Here is a 22,321-nt window from a genome sequence, read left to right on the forward strand (position 1 = left end):
TTGCTCTAGCCAATCGCTTTTTTATCACCGGTTTTCTAGCCGTTTGTTCGCTTTTTTTTTCTCACCCTTTAGTGTAAAGGAAACAGCTAGAGAGAAGCTAGAAACTACTTTTTAAAAATAACAACAGACTTGCCGTTTTGAAGCTAAAGTTCCTGTTTTATCAGTGTTCTGTAGCCATTTAAAACAGCGAGATTTGTGCATCTGTTGTTTACAACATATATAAATTCAAAGAAAATGTTAACAAAAGGGAAAAAAAACTGTAAAATTTGATTTGTGCACATAATACATTTACACAAGGGTTCTCATTAAAACTGAAATGCTTAAAGATTGATGATATTAACTTCCTCCAAATTGCCATATTTATGTTCCGTTTTAATATCAAATTATTACCTACGTCATTATCTTCAATGTTCCAATCTAATAACATGGTTCATTCGTATTCAACAAGGCAGTCATCGAATTTACATGTGGTCAATCCTCACACTACATTAGCCCAGAAATCAATCAGACACAGAGGTCCAGATGTATGGAATTCTTTACCTAATGATATTCGAAATATAAAATCAACAAACTCTTTTAAAAGAGCACTCAAATGTATTATCATTTCACAGATGTAAGATATTACTTACATTATAAACGCTTCGGAGTACAGGCTATCTGCATTTACCCCTTCCTACCCAGGCACTATATAGCATTCAACTAGAAAATAGAGAAGGAGGATAATACTTCAAGATCAACTTTTTACCACCATCCAAAATTAAAATTCAAGATCCTGCTGTATTCAAGGCTCATGTGCAACAGTATTTTCAATAGTATCGTTTTATTATTTCATGAGCACACCCAGCCCAACTGGTTTTACTCCATCGGTGTTGAGTCATTTTAATTCAGATTCGAATAAAAATACCCCATGTCATAATAGAAATCAGTTGAATAAGTAGATTCGGCATATAAACAAATATCACTGAAAAGACATGTGGTACTCGAGCAGTTAAAACACTTGACTGAAGGTGTGATAGGTTGTTGGTTGATCCCTGGCACAGTATATATGTCCTTAATGCACTTTATCTACATTGTCTCTCTCTACCCAGGTGTTAAAAGGGTACCTGTAACCTGGTAGGATGCGAAGGTCATTGCACTTTGCTCAGCATTGTGCATGTCTGTAAGATGGTGCCTGGCTGGAAAGCCCCCCCAGGGAGTGGAGAAAGTGCATATGTTGAGCGTGGACAAGCTTTAATTTGATGACCAGATGATAATATCTGTGAATAGCTTAGAGACATCAGTGATGTATTAATTGCGACATTAACCCAACATAGTATTCGAACGTGACAGCGATAGCTCCATCTATATACGACAAGAAGTAAAACACCCATTACAACTAAAATTGTGGTCGAAATAATCTTGAATTTGACAGTTGAAAGCATGAACTTGTGTGCAAATTAATCTTTCACAGAACTACTTTGTATTCATCTGCCTAGAGCCAGAAGGGTGTTAACACATATATTGTATCACGATGTTAATGCTTTTCTAGCTCTCAACAGACATTTTGTCTTTTCAATATTTGTATTTCTGTAAAAAGCACATTTTTTCCAGATGAATTTTACTTGTAAAGATGAATTCAGCTTATTTAAGCTACTCTGATTGAGCATGCAAACATCATTACTAATGGTTTTGACACTTTGGCAAAACTGAAAGGACATTAAAGGCACACAACAAAATATAATCAATTTACTATCAAAACATATCAGAGCAGCACTATTTCAGCCCCGAATACATTACATTCAACCACTATACATTCGATTATAGATATCCCATAAAATTCTATGATCATTTGTACAGACTAAAGTGCTATGTTCCCGTTTTAAGTAATATTTAATTAATATATATCGTACAAGTACTTTATAGTTAATTAAATTAAAAATTGATTACATTGTCCTTATAAGTAGATATCTTGATTTTCTTGTACATTCAGAAGTTTTCAGGGTTGTTACTGCCCATTCTATCCATTTAAGAATTTTTAAAATTCTAGTATAATCTTTGTTTGTGTGCGTGTGGGGGTAGGGGTCATTCTATGTTTTAGTAAGATGTACATATGAATCCTTTCCCCCTTTTTTGGTTTGGGGGGGGGGAGGGGGTTATTCCATGTTTTCGTTAAAATTCAAGTTTTTTAATCTTCTCAATCTACATAATTCATATTTGATATTTTTCTAAAATCAGAACAAATATCTTATAATTCTAACTACCTATTTTTCATCCATGTTCTTATTTTAGAATTACTGATACGCTCCTTAATTTTTCTTTACGAGTTTAACCCAAGCTCCATCACATGTCACGTCCTAACAATTTTTTTTTAAATTGGTCCAAATATTCGGTATCAACATGACTCATCTACTCCATACATTCAATCCAAAACATAACAAGCAAACAAAAAAAATAAAGAGAAAGACAAAAAATCATGCAGACTAAACTTTTTCTTTTCATTAATAGTATTTGCAAGCATTCATGTCCATCTGGACATCAAGCATCTTTTGATGAAACCATAAGTATAACTTCGCCAACGTCTCATGAAACGTGTTAAAACAATGAATACCGAGCCTGACACTACTAGGGCAGGAGTCTAGGCAAAATAAAAACTGAACTCCTCAAAAAATGTTCTGCAATTAGAGTTGATATTCAAGTTGAGTGTCGATATCTCTCTCTCTTGTTAAGAATAAGTGTTTCACAATCCCACTGTTAAAAAGTAGCACGCTGCATTTTACATTTCCTGGGGAATTTGCAATTAATTCCTAGGACCTCCAAAGTTCACAACACATAGACCTTTAATAACAAAATACTATTTGATCTGGATAAGCCACGTTACTTGTCAACGATGAGTGGTACATTAACGAATATCAAAGAGAAGTAAACATGTTCACTTCTTGATTACAATTGCCATATTCCCTGTAATTTGTTCATTATTTACAATAGAAATTGATAATAACAGAATTGTGAAAGGATGAATGGGCAGGTCAAAGGGCACCAATCACAACAAAAAAAATGCATTTCGTTTGGAGCCATAAAATCATCTCCAAATGATTTAGGATTGAAAAGGATGAGAGCTTATTCACACATGACTCAGTATATCGTCGGTGGGGTGACAAAACCTTGTATCTCAATTTTTTTTTTTTTTTTTTTTTTGAGATTTTGATCTTTTTGCATAATTGTGTACCTAATGGCCTACGACACCACCTGATAAATCCATGGAACGCCTCCTGTCTCGGTTCTTTCACAAATTCAACACAAAGGACGGTGTCACAGCACTAAGTTTATTGAGACAGGAAATGTTTTTGCGCTCTCCTGAAAATTCATGATTTTTGAGATACGAGGTTTTGTCACCCCACCGACGATATACTGTATCAGGTTTTGTTCTCCCCCTTAGTGTAAATGTCATTGAATGACAGGTAGAGTTAGAAAAAAAACTACTGCTCGCAATGTTCAAAGATCCCTAAGCGTACTCATTCATCTATGTGGGCCGATATATAAATGTGAGGCGTTCCACACTTATTCCATGTATTCTGCAGCTGCTTTTTTTGTTGAATGTTCACCGTGTGACATGGGAGTAAGGCATAAGGGGACAAAACGAAGTTAACTTGGATTTTACCACCACGCTCATGCATACAAGTGCACGATAAATCTAGTCTATCTTACCTTGTAATTATGACATTGAAACTTGCTTGATCTCTTCACAGGTCTGATATTCAAAGTGGATATCTCAAATATGGTATACCAGCATGTAAGCCAAGACACACAGAGTAAAATATTTTTGTGATTGGTCCTTTTTTAGTCTATAAAACTATGTTTTCAATCAAAAAATAAAATCATGGTTTAAAAATGAACTTACAATTCAAGATCAATTATAATAAAGCAAACAGAATTAAAGGAATAGTGATATCATACAGAATTACATCAGTACAAAACGGCTAGAAAAAAATGTTATAATATGAATACATTTTAAGAATTTACAACATCTGAGTAACAAATGTGGAAAGCATTTTGGACAGTATAAAAACAAGCACAGACTCTTACCGTTTTGGAATGCTTCTTAAGGGTGGTGAAATATGTTCTTTGTTTGCATACACTATTAGGACTCATATTTCATTTCACTTCCAGTATCTTACAATTAGTTTAGTCATAGCAACAGAATACAAATTAAAGTGTGCAGATCCCAAAAATATCATTTGAAAAGATCTATTAAGATGACATTCAAGGGTCTTACACAATGATACAGAGGAATTCAGCTCAATTTAAGCTAATTGATTTTCTCCTTTACATATAACCCATAACCTCCATAGACTACTTTCTAGGGCAGAAGAATTCAGCATCTGCAATAAAAACTTGTAAGTATGAACATCAGTTAGCTTACATGACAACAAGAGGAAAAAATTTAAAAGATATATTAAAGAAATACAGATTTTAAAATATTATTTCAGTGGATTTTCAATACAAATACAAAATATCCATTCATCCTTTCACAACACTTTTGAGACTAAAAACAACAACACATCTTTCCTGTGGAGATGGCCAAGTACTATACCGCCGGCATCTTGCCGTAATGAAGCGACGAGGATGCGTGGGGGTAGGATTTCTTTAAGCGGTACGGTTTACGTCTCCTCGGTCTCGTCCTGCGTTGTTGGACCTGATAGAAAAGGAATCCCATTACCAGAAGGACGCTGAACAACCCTATAAGAGGGATGCCCCAGAACTGGTCCAGGCCCGAGGCCGAGAGGTTCGGGTTGAACCCGCCCGGCCCGTGGGGCTCGTTTTCTTCCTTCATGAGCTGGGGCGCAGCCGGTTGACCATTGCGCCGGACGAGAGGGAGGAATGCCTCGGGAACGGAGAGGAGCTTCTGGTGCTTGTAAAGATTGCTGAGAAATGTGAAGGAAAAGATACAAATGAAAATAAATAGCCGACCAAATCAATCTGCTCATGAAACTTTCCTTTGTACCGCATAAAATCATATACTACTAATAAAACTAGAAATATCGCAATCTGTATTGCCGCGCAATGCGAATGTATCCCCCAGCAGTGGCAGCGATTTTGTGTTATCCTTATGTGGAAGGAGGGACAAAGATTCCCTCTCCTCTTTGTGAAACAAAAGGATGACGTAGAGATTGCCGCAAGTGGCTCAGACTACTGTCAAGACTAGGAGCAGCATCACCAAAACAATAGGTGTGTAGATCAGATTATGATGCATATTTATAGAAAATTTGAAAGAAATGTGATATGCATAGCGACACAAGATATTCCTTTAAATATGACCTTTGACCCTATAAGAGATGGAATACTGGGGGGTAGCAGCACCAAATTTGTGGAGGTCTAGAGTAAACTATAATGAACCTTAATACAAGCAGCATCACTAAAATCTATAGGCTTGTAGATTATACCAAGATACACCTTTGTTCAAAATTTGAACAAAATCCCTTTAGAAATGTGGCCTATAGAGCGCACACAAACAAAAATATGGCCTTGTACCCTATAGAAGGCGGAACACTGGGGGCAGCATCACCAAAAGTTATAGGTATGTAGATTATACCAGGATACACCTCCATACAAAATTTGAAAGAAATCCGTCAAGAAATGTGGCAGTTAGAGCGCACACTAGAGTGCACACAAGACATCTATCAAAATATGACCTTTGACCCTATAAAAGATGGAACATTGGAGGCAGCATCACTAAAATCTATAGGCTAGTAGATTATACCAAGATACACCTTCGTTCAAAATTTGAACAAAATCCCTTTAAAAATGTGGCCTATGCAGCGCACACAAACCATCCACAGAAATATGGCCTTGTACCCTATAAAAGACGGAACACTGGAGGCAGCATCACCAAAAGTTATAGGTATGTAGATTATACCAGGATACACCTCCATACAAAATTTGAAAGAAATCCATCAAGAAATGTGGCAGTGAGAGCGCACACAAGAATATGACGCGGCGGCGGCGTTACGCTGCTGAATCCAAAGTACCCCACCGGCATACTGCCGGGGGATACAATAATTTGGCTATAGCAGGAATTTGAGATCTTCTAATTTGTTTCACTCTGCATAAAAATATATCACTAAAATATCACTCGAAGAGAAAACATAGCATAGGCTTGTGCTGATATGACAAGAAAATATAAGAAGTGAATAAGTTCATCATCAACAATTGCAAACATACATACAATAACAAAACTAATAAGTAGAAGATAAATAAAACTGTGCAACAAAAGGCCAGTGGCATCATGTCTAGTTGTCTTACCTTGGTGCAGAGAAATTGAGTGGTTCTCCTATAGCCCAGGCCAGCTGGGGACAAGCAGGGAGGGGCCGTGCCCTGGGCTCCCCTAGATGAGCTTCTAGAACCTTGGAATAGCGGTAGAGGTGGTTGCCTGAGAGATGTCATGGAAAAGTGAGGCATTAAATAATCACGCAAAGTTCATGTAGAGATTGCAAGACTTCATAGCTGCCTGCCAGACTGAATCACAGTCTCATCTTTAGAGCTTAAATTGACACTACATTTTTCTGCTCAAGTCTCACGAACAACAAATGCTCTATGCTTGTTCATGATCATAATTTGAATTTTCAACTCCAACAAAAATGCATGTGGTCACGAGAACAAGTCCAGTACACTAATGACCACATCTAAATTTTTAGTCTATTTAATGATTATATCAATTTGCAAGCCATACTAGAGCTGGGATTGGACTGAAACATCAAGTAAAATAATAATAATAATAATAATAATAATCTTTTAAAGCTTATCTGTACTAGATTTTAAGAGGGATTAGACCACCCTGCAAGGTCACTGGACAGGTGGTTATCTCATCAATTCAGCTCTCAATTAACATAAGAAAAAGGGGATCATAGGGGACCAATGGTCACCGATTAGGCATTTTTTTCTCTATAGAGGGAGCAAGTAGCTAGAAGTAGGACAGTGTGGCTTTAAAGTCCACTCCAAATTTTATTAAGCTACACCGAAAATGGAAATTCTTTTTGCCCAATTGATTGTGAGCCCGGCAGCCACTGAGCAGCGCCAGATCGACGTTGCTCTATCCCTTCTTGTTGAACCCAAACAAGGTAGCAGCAACTCCCGTCTTGTAACATCTTTTGGTATGACATTCTTCAGATAGATTGTAAAATGAAAGACATATGGAATATAGCCAAGGTGGATTAAATCTCTTTCATTTATGTATGTTCGACCTAATACTCATGTTGTTTTTTGTGTGTATAATGCAGATTAAAAATGAAAATGTGATTTCATCTTTTGAACTAGTGCGACGTGACCATTTGATTTTTAATGGATTTGGCGCCTTACAGATCATTTTGGCGCCTAACAAACCTTGTACGTTAATATCATAAATATATTTGCAAGGATACAGAAAATAAATCTTTACCTTCCATCCTGGTAGGGAGGGTGTCTACTGGTGGAAGTGAGGTAGCTATACTTTCATGCTCAGAGAACATGGGGGAGAGGTTGCTATATGCCGTGTACTGAAGGAGTGTCTCAAGAAGCCAGTAACAGTCTGATGAAAAGAGAGAAAGCAATCATGAGAATCATATACGATATTCCATTCATGAATAATAAGCATCAGCTACATAATAACAAGTATAATAGTAGGATATGACTTTGCATATAACATATCGTCACCTTCTTAAAATAATGGCCTAAAAGTCACATTTTGAAGAAAATTATATTTTTGCCCTATTCATCTCTTCATGAAGCTATCCACCTTTGTAAAATGGCATATGTGCTGAATTGAACGTTGAATTAATGCTGCTTATACCCAGTATCATAATGGCCTAAATCAAGCGTGTGAATAAAACAAAAATATAAGTGAGTAAACCCACAGTAAATGAGTAACCTAATCCTCTTATGAAACATGAAGCATTACTTGTCCTTCATTAGGCATATATCTCCATACCTTTCTGTTTAAAATTCTGTTTGGTTCAGTTCTCTGTTTTTATCAAAACTTGAAAATACGACTAAGGCTATTATTTAAGAAGATGAAGATATAATATTGATAAAAGCTCCTCTGAATAGAGTTGAAATAAGTAACGCTTTCACCCAGCTATTTTCGCCTTTTTTGTACCGACATCCAGAAATCATGCTACATTATATGTATACTGAAAGCTATTCATCAGTTCAAAGTGCCAGCTTCTCTTTTATCTATTTTATTGTACATGTATATGGCCTGTGACCTGTTAAAACCTGTATTCAAATGTTTCTTTTGATACCATGCTCATATTGATCAAAGTTTTGTTAAAATCCTTGTAAAGGTTAGGATTACAACTAGGCCCATTAATACCAAGCACAATTCTAAAATACCTGAGGTGATACATCTACTCTGCGATGTAACAAAAATCGTGATTGTACTCAATTTTTCATGATAAAAATAGCAAATACCTACTCCTCAAATTTGTCTTCAAGTAAAGAAACCAATTACAAAACCAGATGGAACTTCGACTGCACGCAGTCGAAAATGATGCCTCCGTCATAGACCAATTTTACGAACCAAAACAGAAGACATTTTTCAAATTCAAGTTTGATTGTAATCCATTAACAGGTTCTCAGAATATCGTGATTACAAGCTATTTCTCATTCTCATATACATGTATGACCCTTTGATCTTTGACTTCATGACCCCTAAATCTACTCAGTTCATTGGCTCTGCAAGATACATACATGTCTTGAGTTTGATGGTAATCCATCCTTCGGTTCTAATGATAATGCGATCACAAGCTATTTTTGCATACATAATGAGCCCCATGACCTTTGACCTTGACCTCATGATCCCAAAATCTAATCGGTTCATTGCCTCAGCAAGATACATACATGTCCTGAGTTTCATGGTAATCTGTCCATCTGTTCTAATGATAATGTGATCACAAGCTATTTTTGCATACATAATGAGCCCTGTGACCTTTGACCTATGACTTTGTGACCCCAAAATCCAATCAATTAATTGGCTCTGCAAGATACATACATGACCTAAGTTTGGCCAGAATCCATCAATCAGTTCTTGTGATAACGTGATCACGAGAACGGGATGTACGGACGGACAACCCAACAACATAATGCTTCCGGCTACTTCGTAACGGAGGCATAAAAACAATTTTACTTTACTGTAAATATTTTTAAAAGCCACGATAAAACCCCCAACTCTGTTGGCCATCGGTCCAGACGCCGACCTACCCTGAGGAAAACAACTCCCGGGCATACTTTCTCCATTAAACCTCGAGCGCTGCATTCAGGACGAGTGCTCAAGAGTGTGGACCTTAGCTAAATGTTATTCTTTCAACAACCTTGAACCAGGGAAAAAATTAATATTTATTTTTCGGGGGCTACTTTTCAACCTTGCCTGCATGAAAATAACATTATAAAATTTGTTTTGTATTGAACTTAATGCAATTCTAAGGGGGCTCTTTTCTGATTTTTGGGGGCTCTTTGGGGCATTTCGCCCTGAGCCCCCCCCCTCCGTGTATTTTTTTTCACTGCCTTGAACAGCAATATATAACATTAATACTTTCGTCAATTGAGTTTGTCTATTGCGCCCCCTGTATTCCTTCTTTCCTCTTTCCTTTCTCCTCATCGGCTCTGCTCAATTCTTTCTTGTTTTCCCTTCCTAATGTATACCCTATACTCAAGAGGATTCCGGTTGGGGTGAACGTCTTGTGCATGCTTCAAAAAATATCAGATGAACTTTATAGGCTGCAGCTGCAGACTCGTGGCATGACATTTGATGAATCGAATGAACTCCATCAAGTGTTTCCACTACTAGAATGTCTCACAAATCACATAGATTGATAGGAAAAGTCTAAGTAGTCCAACTAGTAACATGAAACAAAAGATGTTAAGAAATAGCTACACTAACCTGTCTGCATGTGACTGGTGTCTAGACAGTTGGAATCCCCGAAGAGGACGATCCGGCCAGCGCTCTTGCCGTGCTGGAACATGCCCAGGATGGGGACATCCGATGCAGTCTTGGTCTCCCCTTTGAGGACCTCATAGCCCTGGTCCTTGAGGGAGGCCTGGATCAGAAGACCGCCTTCCGATGGGAACTTGACGATGCTGGTCCCCGAGGTATACTGGCCTGTCACATGGAAAGGAGGTAAAAAATGTTGGAAGTTTAGTAAAGCTTATTGAACCATGAATTAGATCTGCTGCCAATGACATGTGCGATCCAGCATTAAATAATAATAATGATATTTAATTTGTATATAGCGCTTAAAGCCCCACTGTCCTACTTGTCCCTCTACATGTATATAGAAAACTTCCCCAATCGGTGCCTGTTGGTCCCCCATGATCCTCTATTTCTTATGTTATTTGAGAGCTGGGTTGATGAGATAGCCACCTGTCAGTTACCTCGCTGTGTGGTCTAATCCATCCTAGCCACACTAGTGTTGATAAGCTTTAATACAAATGTCTCTAAGCACTTTACAAATATACTATTACCCCGGTCATTGGATTCAGTGCTTGCCCGCACAAAGAAACACTTTGAGAGAGGTTTGGGGGATATTAGTCATACAGAAAATCAAAGGTTATTTATTTGGAGGTAATAATATACTACTAGTACTATCCCAGTGCCACATCAATCATTGATAATTTACACCAATATATGTTTATGGGGCAAATTAAGTGGAAATTTGAAACATGATTTCGGATGTCCTGTGGAACAGGGAGGAATGACAAATGAATAATTACTCAACATAATATGGATGTGTTTAAAACTAAAGCTGCATTCTAAAGTCCCATGCTGATCAAAATTAATTTCTGGTTGGGAATATTTTATGTACACAAGGCAATTACCGAATTGTGTATCACCCCCCCCCCCCCCACCTTTTGAGATCATGAATTGATTAATTAATATGATTGTATTAGAATCTATGCAGTGTTTTTTTTCAAATCTGAACTGTATGTCTAACTTTTCATTGTTTTGCTTCTCTTTTACTCAGGTTCTCCTGGATTGTTTTAAAAATCCAATTTGAAACAATCCTAATCACATGTAAATGTGCCCAACATCAAGATGTGTCTTGGGTAGCTGCATGACGCATATTTTTTGAAAAGCCAGATGATACCACAAATTTTGCTGAGCCTCGTAAAATTCTAGCAATTTTGAAATTCAAATGTTGGGAGCTCTGCAACAGGGTGATTACAGTCAACTACATACTTGAACATGCATTTGACAACATTTCCGTTGGCTTACTTTTTCTCCCGCCGATGGAGAACTCTCCTTCAAACACCCCATCCCCAAATGCCATCCCCCATGGGGCTAGTACTTCATTGAGAGCTGGGATGTTACTGCCTCCTGTGTCCGGCATCCACCATTGTCTGTATAGGGGAGGACAAAGTAGGTATGTCAGACAATTTTAGAGGTAAATTAATTCAACATATTTCAAAGCAAAAGTATTGAACAATAATTGCAAATAATAACAATATATAGTTTTGGGAGAGGAAAAAAAAAGGCAAAGCAAATCTATTATTTATTTCTCAGACTATTTATAAAATGATGATCCTATACAAAGCAACTTATACTACAGTAAATCAAGACACTCAAGAAGTACAATATGAGACGTCTCATTATGTCTTAAAAATAACCTTAAAGGTAAAGATCAGTTCTGGTCATGCGATTGCATTGTGAAAGAAACGTTGTGGAATCAATCAGAAAAGGTTGATCATCTAGCATCTAGCATCTGCAAGGTTCTGGAATCATCAAAATGATAAGAAATTTGGCCCATTCTTCGTAAAGTTACAAGGACTATACACAGAAAGATGTATATGGGACTACCCTATATCTCTCACAGACCATGAGAGAAACAAATTTACCAAATATATGAATTAGTAGGCGGTTTCCCGGCAAATTTTTTATCTTCATGTTTTAGTCAAAACATATTCTTTCACATGATTGGTAATGAGAGCTTCCATTTCATTTTTTGAAATTGGGGCGTTTCCAATACTGGTCTTTACCTTTAACTTTCTTGATTATAAGGGTACCCAATAACATCTAAAGATCCCATCAAAGGTGGAATATAATGAGAAATGAAAGGTCTTGATTGTGGAATGTGTCATGGAACAGGTGTAAATGAAAGTTGTAAGACAATCTCTAAGAAGCAAATCTGTGTTTGTCCGGTTTCCGGTAATCTTTAGTAACAATAGCTAAAAGGAAGTGACCCTATTAGGTCTGGGGGGTGTTTCACAAAGATTTTAAGTCGAACTTAACTCTAAGCTGAACTTAAAAGTTATGGAGAGCCATTTGTAGCCTTAAAATAAAATATATTCAAAAGTGAAAAATCAAGTATTTTAGACTTTCCATAAATTCCACACCAAGAACATGAAATCTCCCATGATAATAGAAAATATGAATGATTTGAATCAACATTTTATGCCTTTTAAAATAACTTTTACAAAATATTTTCAAGGATGCTAATGGCTTTCCATAACTTTTAAATCCAACTTAGAGATAAGTTCGACTTAGGATCTTTGTGAAACACCTCCCTGGACCACTTACCTTGTATTTTCATCATAAAATTTGACTTTCTTCATGACAGTGGTGTTGTACCAGTCAGCAAATATGATGACGGAGAGACCGTTGTCTATGTCTCTCTTCAGCTTGCTTATCTCCTCGGGGAAGAATTCTTCTTCTGGATCGACCACAAGAAGAGTTCCTGAATGAAAGATCAAATGTTGACAGACACACGACAAATTATTTTCCCCCCAAGGAGACAATAACTCACTAATCTATTGAATGTGACACTGTACTGTCACAACACAACTCTCTAAATGGGTCATATTGCATTTCGTACTGAAAGGATTAAAGATAAAGTTGAGTTCTGGTCATGCCATTGCATTATGAAAGAAACGATGTGGAATTGATCATAAAAGGTCGATCATCTAGCATATAAGTATTGGTGTGTACTGCAGGTTCTGGAATCATCAAAATGATAAGAAATTTGGTCCAGTGTTTGTAAAGCTACAAGCTCTGTACACAGAAAGATGTATAAGGGACTACACGAACATGTGGCATAAAAATCTGTCCCGATTCTTATGCTTGTTACATGCCACATTTAGAATATTAAGTCATTTGAAGAACCACGCTTATCAGGGAACATTTTTGATCTGATGTTCTTCCACACTTGCATAACAACAATAATAACGCTCACAAATTATTGTTCACCTCTTTCCAGAACTCAACCTTCTCTTTAAGTCAACTTAGATTAATACATAAAACATTGTGAATCAACAGATTAATTGAGCAGTAGGCCCTTACTACATTCTGCAAAGCTCTGCTAATGTTCATGGCTTGCTTCTGCAGGTGGTCTGGCAACTTTTGGGGGACCTCTTCTTCTATCCTACAGATCAAATCAATAATCCTTGGCGAGGGATTATAGAAGTCAGGGCAGGAATTCACATTCTCAAGATAGACATCAACAAGTACCCAATGGGGAGGACAAGGTACCTTGAGAAGACAAAAATAATTTGTCCTGCTAATTGCTTCTTGAGTGGATGTTCACACACACTGGGACAAAACTATAATTTGTCTATTCAATGCAAAACTAACAACCACCCCCCCCCCCCCCTTTCATGAGATGTGAAATGTTACTTGCACGAAATATAACATTTCTGCAATGCCACATCTACACAAACATAAACATGTGGCAATGGCCTATTGTTTTCTCATGAAAATTCTTGGAGGCTTACCATACTGCTTCGCATCAAAGCAGGTAAAAGGAGCGCCAAGAACTTCCACATAGAAACCAGCTGCTCTAAGATGCTCATACATATCCTTGAAGTTTGTGTGTATATGATCCCCATTCCTGGAAATAGATCAAGTAGATCCAACATTCAAAGTTTTGTTTAATGATAATTATCCTCCATAGAGATAGAGAGAGAGACAGAGAGAGAGTGAGATATATAGATAGAAGAGAGAAAGAGAGAGAAAAAGAGAGAGAGAGAGAAAGAGAGAGAGAAAGAGAGAGAGAAAGAGAGAGAGAAAGAGAGAGAGAGAGAAAAAGAGAGAGAGAAAGAGAGAGAGAGAGAGATATATATATATATATATATAGAGAGAGAGAGAGAGAGAGAGAGAGAGAGAGGAGAGAAAGAGAGAGAGAAAAAGAGAGAGAGAAAGAGAGAGATAGAGAAAGAGAGGGAGGGAGAGAGAGAGAAGAGAGAAAGAGAGAGAGAGAGAGAGAGAGAGAGGGAGAAAGAAAGAGAGTGGACAAAGACAAACACATGATAAGGGAAAGAAGCGGCAAGTGACAGGAAGAGAGTGGATACGTCGCCGGAATGTCGATCACAAGGTCCGCAGTTTAGAGTCCCGCCACCGCACTAATGTCCTTTGGTAAAATATTGATCTACATTTGCCACACTCCACCCAGGTGAAGTAAATGGGTAACTGGTAGGAATTTATTCCTTGAAACGCAGCGTGCGTAACAGCTGCACTGCTAAAGCCAGGGTAATCATGCTGCATTATTGTAGAGCGCTTAGAGACTTCTGATAAAGTAAGTGTTAGGCGCTATATAAGCAAGGATAATTATTATTATTAAGAATGATGAAAAACTTGGCAACGTGAGGAAAGAAGAGAAACAACAGAGATGAGAAGCAAGAGAGAGAGAGAGAGAGAGAGATAAAAAGAGAGAGAAAACCAATAAAATAATGTAAAGAGCATGGCAGACATGCAATAGATACAACATTGAAATATTTATATTACTAGCAGGTCAATGTAAAAGAAAGGCTAGCTGGCTCACCAGTCAAGAGGATCATTCTTCATTCTGAGGTTATCCCTAGGGAAGTAACCTGGTGGGTACCTCAGGTTATGATACTGGTCCCAGAGGATGCGTTGGCTGCGGGGCGGGGTAGGTATCACCTTCACTCTGATGGGTAGCTTCATGCTACTCCGTCGTGGGCTGTCCTCTCCATTCTGAAGGGGAGTGAGAAAGAAATTAACCCTTTCATTCCAAAAGTTGCACATAAATGGTTCTAATTATTAAGTAATGCCTACAATTGAAAATGATTGAATTGGAAACAATAGTGTGGGGTAGAGGTAGAGAGATGTACAACAAAAACATTTGGAGGTGTTTACAATTACAGTTGATAGCTGCATTTTCTTTTTAAATAATCTAAATTATAAAATAATCTGACTTTATATGACGCTTGATATGAAATCACTTCTCTAAGTGCTTTACAGATATTATTACCTCGGTCATCGGATTCATTGACACACAATGTGCACCACCTCCACTCCCTAGAAAGTATTCCTACCATATTGTCACCGTGAGGGCAAAAATCAATCGCTATTAAACACAAAGGCTTTTGTTATCTTACCAGGTCCCCATTTCTCTCCTCGGTATGGAGTGGCAAATGAAGATTAATGCCTTGCCAAAGGAAATTACTGCTGTGTTGGGGATCGAACCGACAACCTTTGCATTTCAAGTCAAGTGCTCAAACCACTAGACTACGACACCTCAACCTCTTTAAAGGCAGTCCACCACAAGTTAAGCGAGGCTTTGAAAAAACTAAGACTCTCACCTCGGGAGGAGATTCAACAGTCATCATGATCTGACCCTGGGCTATCCCTTCCCATGATGCAGCAGTGGGCGCGGCCGTGATGGACACGGCCATGTATCCAGACCATGGCCAGAGAACAGGAGAGAAAGAGAGAGCAACCTAGAAAAGAATCAAATCAAACAGTCAAGAAATCACAACACATGTGAAAGAAAAGGTATAAAGAATTCATTTCATGGATATGAATGACGTATACATGTACATGTTCCTCCATTTTTTAGTATATCCAGATTTTGAAGAAAAAATGTGGCTGATCATAAACAGATACATTGTATGGAGAAAATGAAAGTAACAGCAGAGATACATTTCTCCAATTATGTACATTAAAGGTACTATGTCCCATTTGCAGGCCAAAAAAATGAAAAAGTTCAATTCCAACTGCATTTGAAAGATAATACTAATTTAGAACTTCCCTAAAAAAGGTGGGGCTTGAAAATGTCTTTAAGTGGGAAAATAACGACTATTAGTTGTCAAATCGACTTTAGGGCTATAGAGCCCAAAAGTAATAGTCTTGATTTTCAGACAATTGTACCGAATGGTCATACGTTTTATGCTGCGCAAAGATTCAATCAGTTTAATCTTGGCCATTACAAGAAGTGGGTTATTGATGTAGACAAATGCTCATGTACCCTTTACAACTCTTTTCATGTATGTTATTACCAAAGAAGAAAAAGAGCCAGTCAGTCACTCAATAGTGTCTGACAGTGAAGTCTAGCAAGTAAACTGGTTTCCTTGCATAATTTGAATATGAGGACGCTGCTAACAATTAAATTTCACAGATAGGACATACATGACATATTCATAATTCCTGCAAAGTTCTACAGCATTTGAGGTTGGCTGCAAAAGGGACATAGTACCTTTAAAGGGATAGTTGAGTTCTGTTTTCAGACCACAAATTCCTTCAAAGTTCATGGTAATTGCTCTTATTCTTATCTATGACATCACATTTCTAGTGCCCTTTTAGGACCTAAAATCGCTATGGAGGTAATTTTAGACCTCAAAATGTGTAAAATTTAGCCTATACGATCATACCAAATCAGCTCTACTTTCAAAAACAATTGGGTACCATTAATTAATTAATTAATTGAAAATAACAATACATGGGCCGGCTGATTGTGCGTAATATAACCAACATGAAAAAGCCAACAAAAAAGCAAACATTAGCTTTGGCTAAAATACAACGTAAAAGGCGCTATTTTGTTTTTTCAACAGCTTTTTCAAATTATCTAATATTTGTGGTGGTACAAAAATATTAGAAATCGTTATATTTATGGATATTTCAGCCGTCTCTGAACCGATTTTGATTAAACAAAAATGATTTTGTCATTTAAATTGTATGTTCTTTCAAATTTGACACTCAGTTTTTCATTATCTCAAAAAAATTATTTTGTGTAGCGCCCCCTGCAATAGAACTCAACTATCCCCGTTTTTATGAATGAATACATGGGAGGGGGAGCAGTGAATGTGAACATTAATAAAAAATATCATCTGGGCCGCGTATTAATAAAGAGTTAGGATTGACCTCACGTTTATGCTCAATATTGATCTTACGATCAATCAAAAGGCTTTATATTGCATGGCCTTGATCTGTTTGGAGCCAGAAGGCCATTAACTCATTAGCACAGAGTTAACGCCCTGCTGCCTCTGAACAAACTATATGTTTGAATAATGCTGTTACAGCGCTATGCCTGGCAATGTCTCCCAGCTCAGTAATCGGTGTGTTGACTCACCACTCGGAAACTAGAACAACACTCAAATTTGTCTGTCATCTTGGTTTGAAAGTAATCTTTCTGATAGATTTCAATATGTAGTTGATAATAATAATTCCTCCAATTTTTCTTCTATTACACGGCGTACCACAAGGTTCTATCCTAGGTCCTCTACTGTTTTTTAAGTCTTTTGTTTTTTTAGGGCAAAAAAGACGGGTGCGGTTAATACACGAGGGCGGTTTATACAACGCTAATTACGGTAACCAAAATACTATCACCTACAAATAACTCCACTCCTGCACGACTGAACAAATACAACAACCAAGTTCCTAACAAATCACTAATCATAAAACATCAAACAGATCAGATGATGCTTTTGTTGAAATGTTTTTTTATGTAAATAATCGTCCCATTTTATGTAACCATGTATTTTATGTAAATTTACTAAATGTAGTTTTTCCTTTACTGTGCAATTTGCAATGTTGTAATTTGTACATTTTTTAAATGAGATGTGGAAAATTAAACTTAACTTGAATAAACCACAACACTATCACCTACATGTACAAATGACTCCGCTTCTACATGACTAAATAAATTTCTACAAGTTTCTACCAACAAATCACTAATCGTAAAACTTCTCACATTCATGAATACTTCTCCAATAAGCAAACTTACTTCAATTTGATCTCCATGCTGTGGGGCGAAGGGCTGCCATATTGGCTTCCCAACTATCTTTCCTGTCACTCCCATGCCATTTAAGATAGTTATCTAAATACAAGACAACATCAGAAACGGTGACTGAATTTTATCATGCCCAGTTTTCCATTTGCACTGAACAGTTAACTTTACAAAACCTCAGGTATATACATGTAGGCATCATGGTATTGCATATACATGGAAATTCAGTTGTTTCATATAAAGAACAACAAACAAATAAATGTTAGATATATGCATAATAAATTCAGGATGTCTTTGTGTAAATAACGTAACATTAAATTCATCGACACATTCATTTTCTTGATTGTTGCCTTGAAAAACCATGACAATCAACTGAGGTTTGAGCCTATCATCGTGAACAAATAGGCCCAAATTCACAAAGGAGGCTTGTCGACAAGCCTCCTTTGTTTCGAAAAACCTCCTTTTGTTTTTTACAAACCAGGTTTGTAAAAGACGCGTCAAAACGTGTCATATGACGTACATAAACCTTGGTTTGTCGACAAACCTCCTTTGTGAATTCGGGCCATAGTATCTCGAGGAAATCTGAATAATTCAAAGGAACGTATTATTGCATTTCTTGATACATCGTTATCAGCAGATCCAAGATATTCCTGCAATGTCTCAATCATTGTATACCGCCTCTAAGCGCTTTCAACAGATATTATTACTCCCCTCATCAGATTCATTCATGCACAATGTGCACCATCTCCACTCTCTGGGGAGTATTCCTACCATATGGTCATCGTGAGGTTATATGGCAATTACTTAATACACAAAAGCTTTCGTCATCCTAAGAAACTGACTGTTGCTATTAAAGAAAGATGCCACCAATGGCCATGCCGGATTCGGATTAGATAGTGATCACTTACATTGACGATGATTGGCATTCCACCATGGTAGATGGGGTGTGTACAGTACGGCCAGAAGTATGGACACTCCGTCAGATCAATATAACTGGGACTAAAGCTGTGGAGCACAAGAACAAGTTCCTTCTGATTAATTGTCTGAAAACTTTATATTAAGTATAAGCAGATAACTATCATATTAATAGAGAAAAGCAATGTAAAGAAATATTGATCAAATGAACATTTCTATAGATATAATGACTGCTTTGAGAGGAATAGTTGTTTTTCTATAGGCTCAAGGGCATGTTGCATCCTGATATCGGGTTGATATCAAGATGCAACATCCCTGAGAGCAAATAACAACTATTCCTTGAATATTAAAGCAGTCATTATATCTTTTATATACCGTTAAATAAGGTCATATAATACATGTGCGACTTACCAATCATGGTAATCAAGTTTGTTTACGCTATCGAAGTCTGTGTTGATAGCTTGCAGGGAGACCTAGGGTGTCTGATCGCGCACTTTATTTTGTGTGCTAAAATCCTTCCAATTTAGATTGCACGCATCATATTCCTATGCAGTCTATGTGCATTGCGCGATCATGCAAAATTTGTCAATATTTTTATTTCCAAATCGAGATTCAAATCGTTATTGCTTGTGATCCTGAAATTGATACTCAAAATATGAGGTGGTCATATGAAAGTGCAGGATTATCTCCATATTTCCAAAGGGGCGTCATCTCCTCGTTCCATGTAAATCTAGGCCTACAATTGAGATCGGCGTTGGTCTGCGCTGTGTGCAAATGTAGCAACCAAATTATTTGCACAAAAACTGTATGGTAGCCGCGCTGCCCACAAACTAACACGTAAACCAATGGGGATCGCAACTATTTTCCTGGTACCCAGAATCTTGCGGGAATAGTCACTCATGAATGGGGATCGCAGCAAAATTTAACTTTTTTTCTGGTACCCGGAATGTTGCGGGAGAATGGCTAAAATCACGACTGCAATTTCAACCGATCAGATGGCTAGATTTCTAAAGAGAGGTATATAATTGACATTTTAATATTTACAAAGTATTCAACCAAGCTATACATAAAATGTAAATGAATTTCAAATTTGGAAAATGCTTTGAAAGTACACTTGTCTGAATCTACTCAGGTGTACGGAATGTGTGGCTAACAAAGATCCTTGGATAGTTTTAGCAATTTTTGTAGGTTGTCCTCAATGACCCTACTCAGATTACACTATCACGACTGATTGACTGGCATGAGAGCAATAACATGGATCAGATATCCTGATTACCTGGCTTGCGGCTTGTAAGTGCTGAGTATCTGATAGGCCTTGATAAGATCCAACTTGCCGTGGCCCTGCTCAAACATGTTGGCAGCAGGTAGTCTCCTGGCCGAGGCCAAGAGGGCCTGCTTCATACTGGCCGGGTTCAGAACCCATTGACGATCTTGGACGGAACTGCAAAGATCGGAAAGTCACTCAGGGATCAGAAACATACAGGTACACAGCCAGTCAGCAGCTGCCTGAGGGACGGATGATGGTAAGCAGACTGTGTGCACTTCAACTAAAACCTCACAGACAGGGATTTTCTTCAACATTTCTCATTCTACCATCATTCAGAATATTGAAATTAGCCTAATCCGACTGAATGTTCTTCCACAATCACTAAAATCCTAATAATAAAAACTTGTCAAAATTATCAAATTATTAAAATTACTAATTTCAGATGTCTGTAAAGTACACCATACAATACATCACTCATGTACAATTTTTTTTAAATTTAAAAAAAAAAAATATATTGCTATTAACAATCAATGTAGCTTTCTGGTAAGACTTGTACTATCTCCACACTCCTGCCACAATGGGTGGTATTCTCGAAAGCGGACCAACTTTAGTCCATAGTTTAATCCACCGACTAAGTATGGATTGCCAAGTGTCCATATGAACATATTTTTGAATAATTTAATATATAACCATGATAACATAATTTTATCATAGTTTAATTGTTGTTTATTAATTTATGTTATTACATTTTATTTCAATTTAGTGACAGATTAAATTATTCAAAAACATATTCATATGGACACTTGGCATTCCATACTTAGTCGGTGGATTAAACCATGGACTAAAGTTAGTCTGCTTTCGAGAGTACCACCAAAGAGATTAACTTACCTGGCCAGGAGTGTGACTGCTCCCGCTACAACGGGAGAAGCTACTGAAGTACCCGAAAGAGTCCTGCATCCGTTCTTCAGCCCTGACCCTCGGACGGCTGAGCCGTAGGTCACGATGTCTGGCTTCAGACGGCCGTAACCACCAGGTAACTCCTACAAAGTACCACAAAAATACATTAAAGCGGATTAGATTAGGCCTATTAGGACTTTGGAGTGGGGAAGTGGGGGGGGGGGGGCAACAGCAACAACATCTGGCTTAATAAAGGCATCGTTTAACAATCTTAACTCTGAGATGCATGGCCCTACGTGTTATCAGTGTCTGTGATATGGTGTAATATTGAAGCCCTGAAAATTTGCGCTTCAAAATGATCATGAAGCACCTCAACAAAGTAAAAAATCTTTGAGTGACCGGCTTTACCATACTCAGTTTCCCCAATAGACTGTTGTGTTATAAAAACCGTCAGGAAAACGAAAAATTAAATTTTGATTTCCAATCATAAATATCTTGATAATCAGACAGGCTTGTAAAAGTCATGGGATTCCTGACTGATCTAAGGGTTTATAATAATGATTGCAGCATGAGCTAAATCCAGGATTTTGTTTCAAAATCTGAGGCAATGTTACCGAGTCACTTTAATTTGTCCACATCCCCAGGCAACTCCTGCAATGTTGTTTTTAAAGAATGAAAAATATTACATTACAAACTGATGAAATCAATCCTTTGTGGACTTGGAAGGGGAGGGGAGGGGGAGGGGGGGGGTCAAATTGAGTCATGTCCCTTGGACAGCAAGACTATCCATCACAATGTCCTGTGCTTCAGAAGCTCATAGGCAACTCTTGCAAAGGGGTTTAAAAGAAGATCATGCTACTTATCATGATTGCATGACAAGGCGGAAAGAGGGGTCATGATGACATAACTTCCTACTCCTAGATCGCTTTGTTAAAGGGAGTGTAGCTTGGCAAATACTGGTTAACGCCATCTCCATCTTCTTTCGGACATCTGCTCATAGGCGAATGGACTTGATTAAAGGTAATACAAAGTTTTGGGAAATTGTGAAAATAGGCAGGATAGTAATTCTTTACAATTTTGATATATTTGGATGCCCCTGTGGATGTATTATAACCACTAAAAAATTTAGCCCCTGAAACATTTTTACTTTCGAGAAAAATTGAATATAAAAATTTACCGGTGCTCTCGGTAAATGTTGATAAATTTCAAATAGCGCTTACGGCCATACAATGGTAGCTGCGACCATGAAAATCTCAGAATATGTAGTTGTGATATGTCA

The 22,321-nt window shown here is 37.5% G+C and overlaps 1 protein-coding gene across 1 annotated transcript in view; it reads right to left on the reverse strand.

Moving 5' to 3' along the window:
• Positions 1-4,312: 4,312 nt before the first annotated feature.
• Positions 4,313-22,321, reverse strand: part of LOC100890867 (membrane-bound transcription factor site-1 protease) — a 41,092-nt gene continuing 23,083 nt past the window's right edge. Inside the window, exons 11-23 of the mRNA XM_030975897.1 lie at positions 21,034-21,185; positions 20,155-20,319; positions 18,872-18,968; positions 17,961-18,053; positions 15,541-15,678; positions 14,760-14,932; positions 13,714-13,829; positions 12,524-12,680; positions 11,222-11,346; positions 9,890-10,108; positions 7,412-7,540; positions 6,280-6,406; positions 4,313-4,901 (exon numbers count right to left, since the gene is read on the reverse strand). Of these exons, the coding sequence (XP_030831757.1) occupies positions 4,565-4,901; positions 6,280-6,406; positions 7,412-7,540; positions 9,890-10,108; positions 11,222-11,346; positions 12,524-12,680; positions 13,714-13,829; positions 14,760-14,932; positions 15,541-15,678; positions 17,961-18,053; positions 18,872-18,968; positions 20,155-20,319; positions 21,034-21,185 (2,028 nt within the window). The 3' untranslated portion in view covers positions 4,313-4,564. The remainder of the gene's footprint in view (positions 4,902-6,279; positions 6,407-7,411; positions 7,541-9,889; positions 10,109-11,221; positions 11,347-12,523; positions 12,681-13,713; positions 13,830-14,759; positions 14,933-15,540; positions 15,679-17,960; positions 18,054-18,871; positions 18,969-20,154; positions 20,320-21,033; positions 21,186-22,321) is intronic.

Source organism: Strongylocentrotus purpuratus, unplaced genomic scaffold, assembly GCF_000002235.5.
Source record: "Strongylocentrotus purpuratus isolate Spur 01 unplaced genomic scaffold, Spur_5.0 spur5_scaffold_8, whole genome shotgun sequence".
NCBI classification, from domain to species: domain Eukaryota; kingdom Metazoa; phylum Echinodermata; class Echinoidea; order Camarodonta; family Strongylocentrotidae; genus Strongylocentrotus; species Strongylocentrotus purpuratus.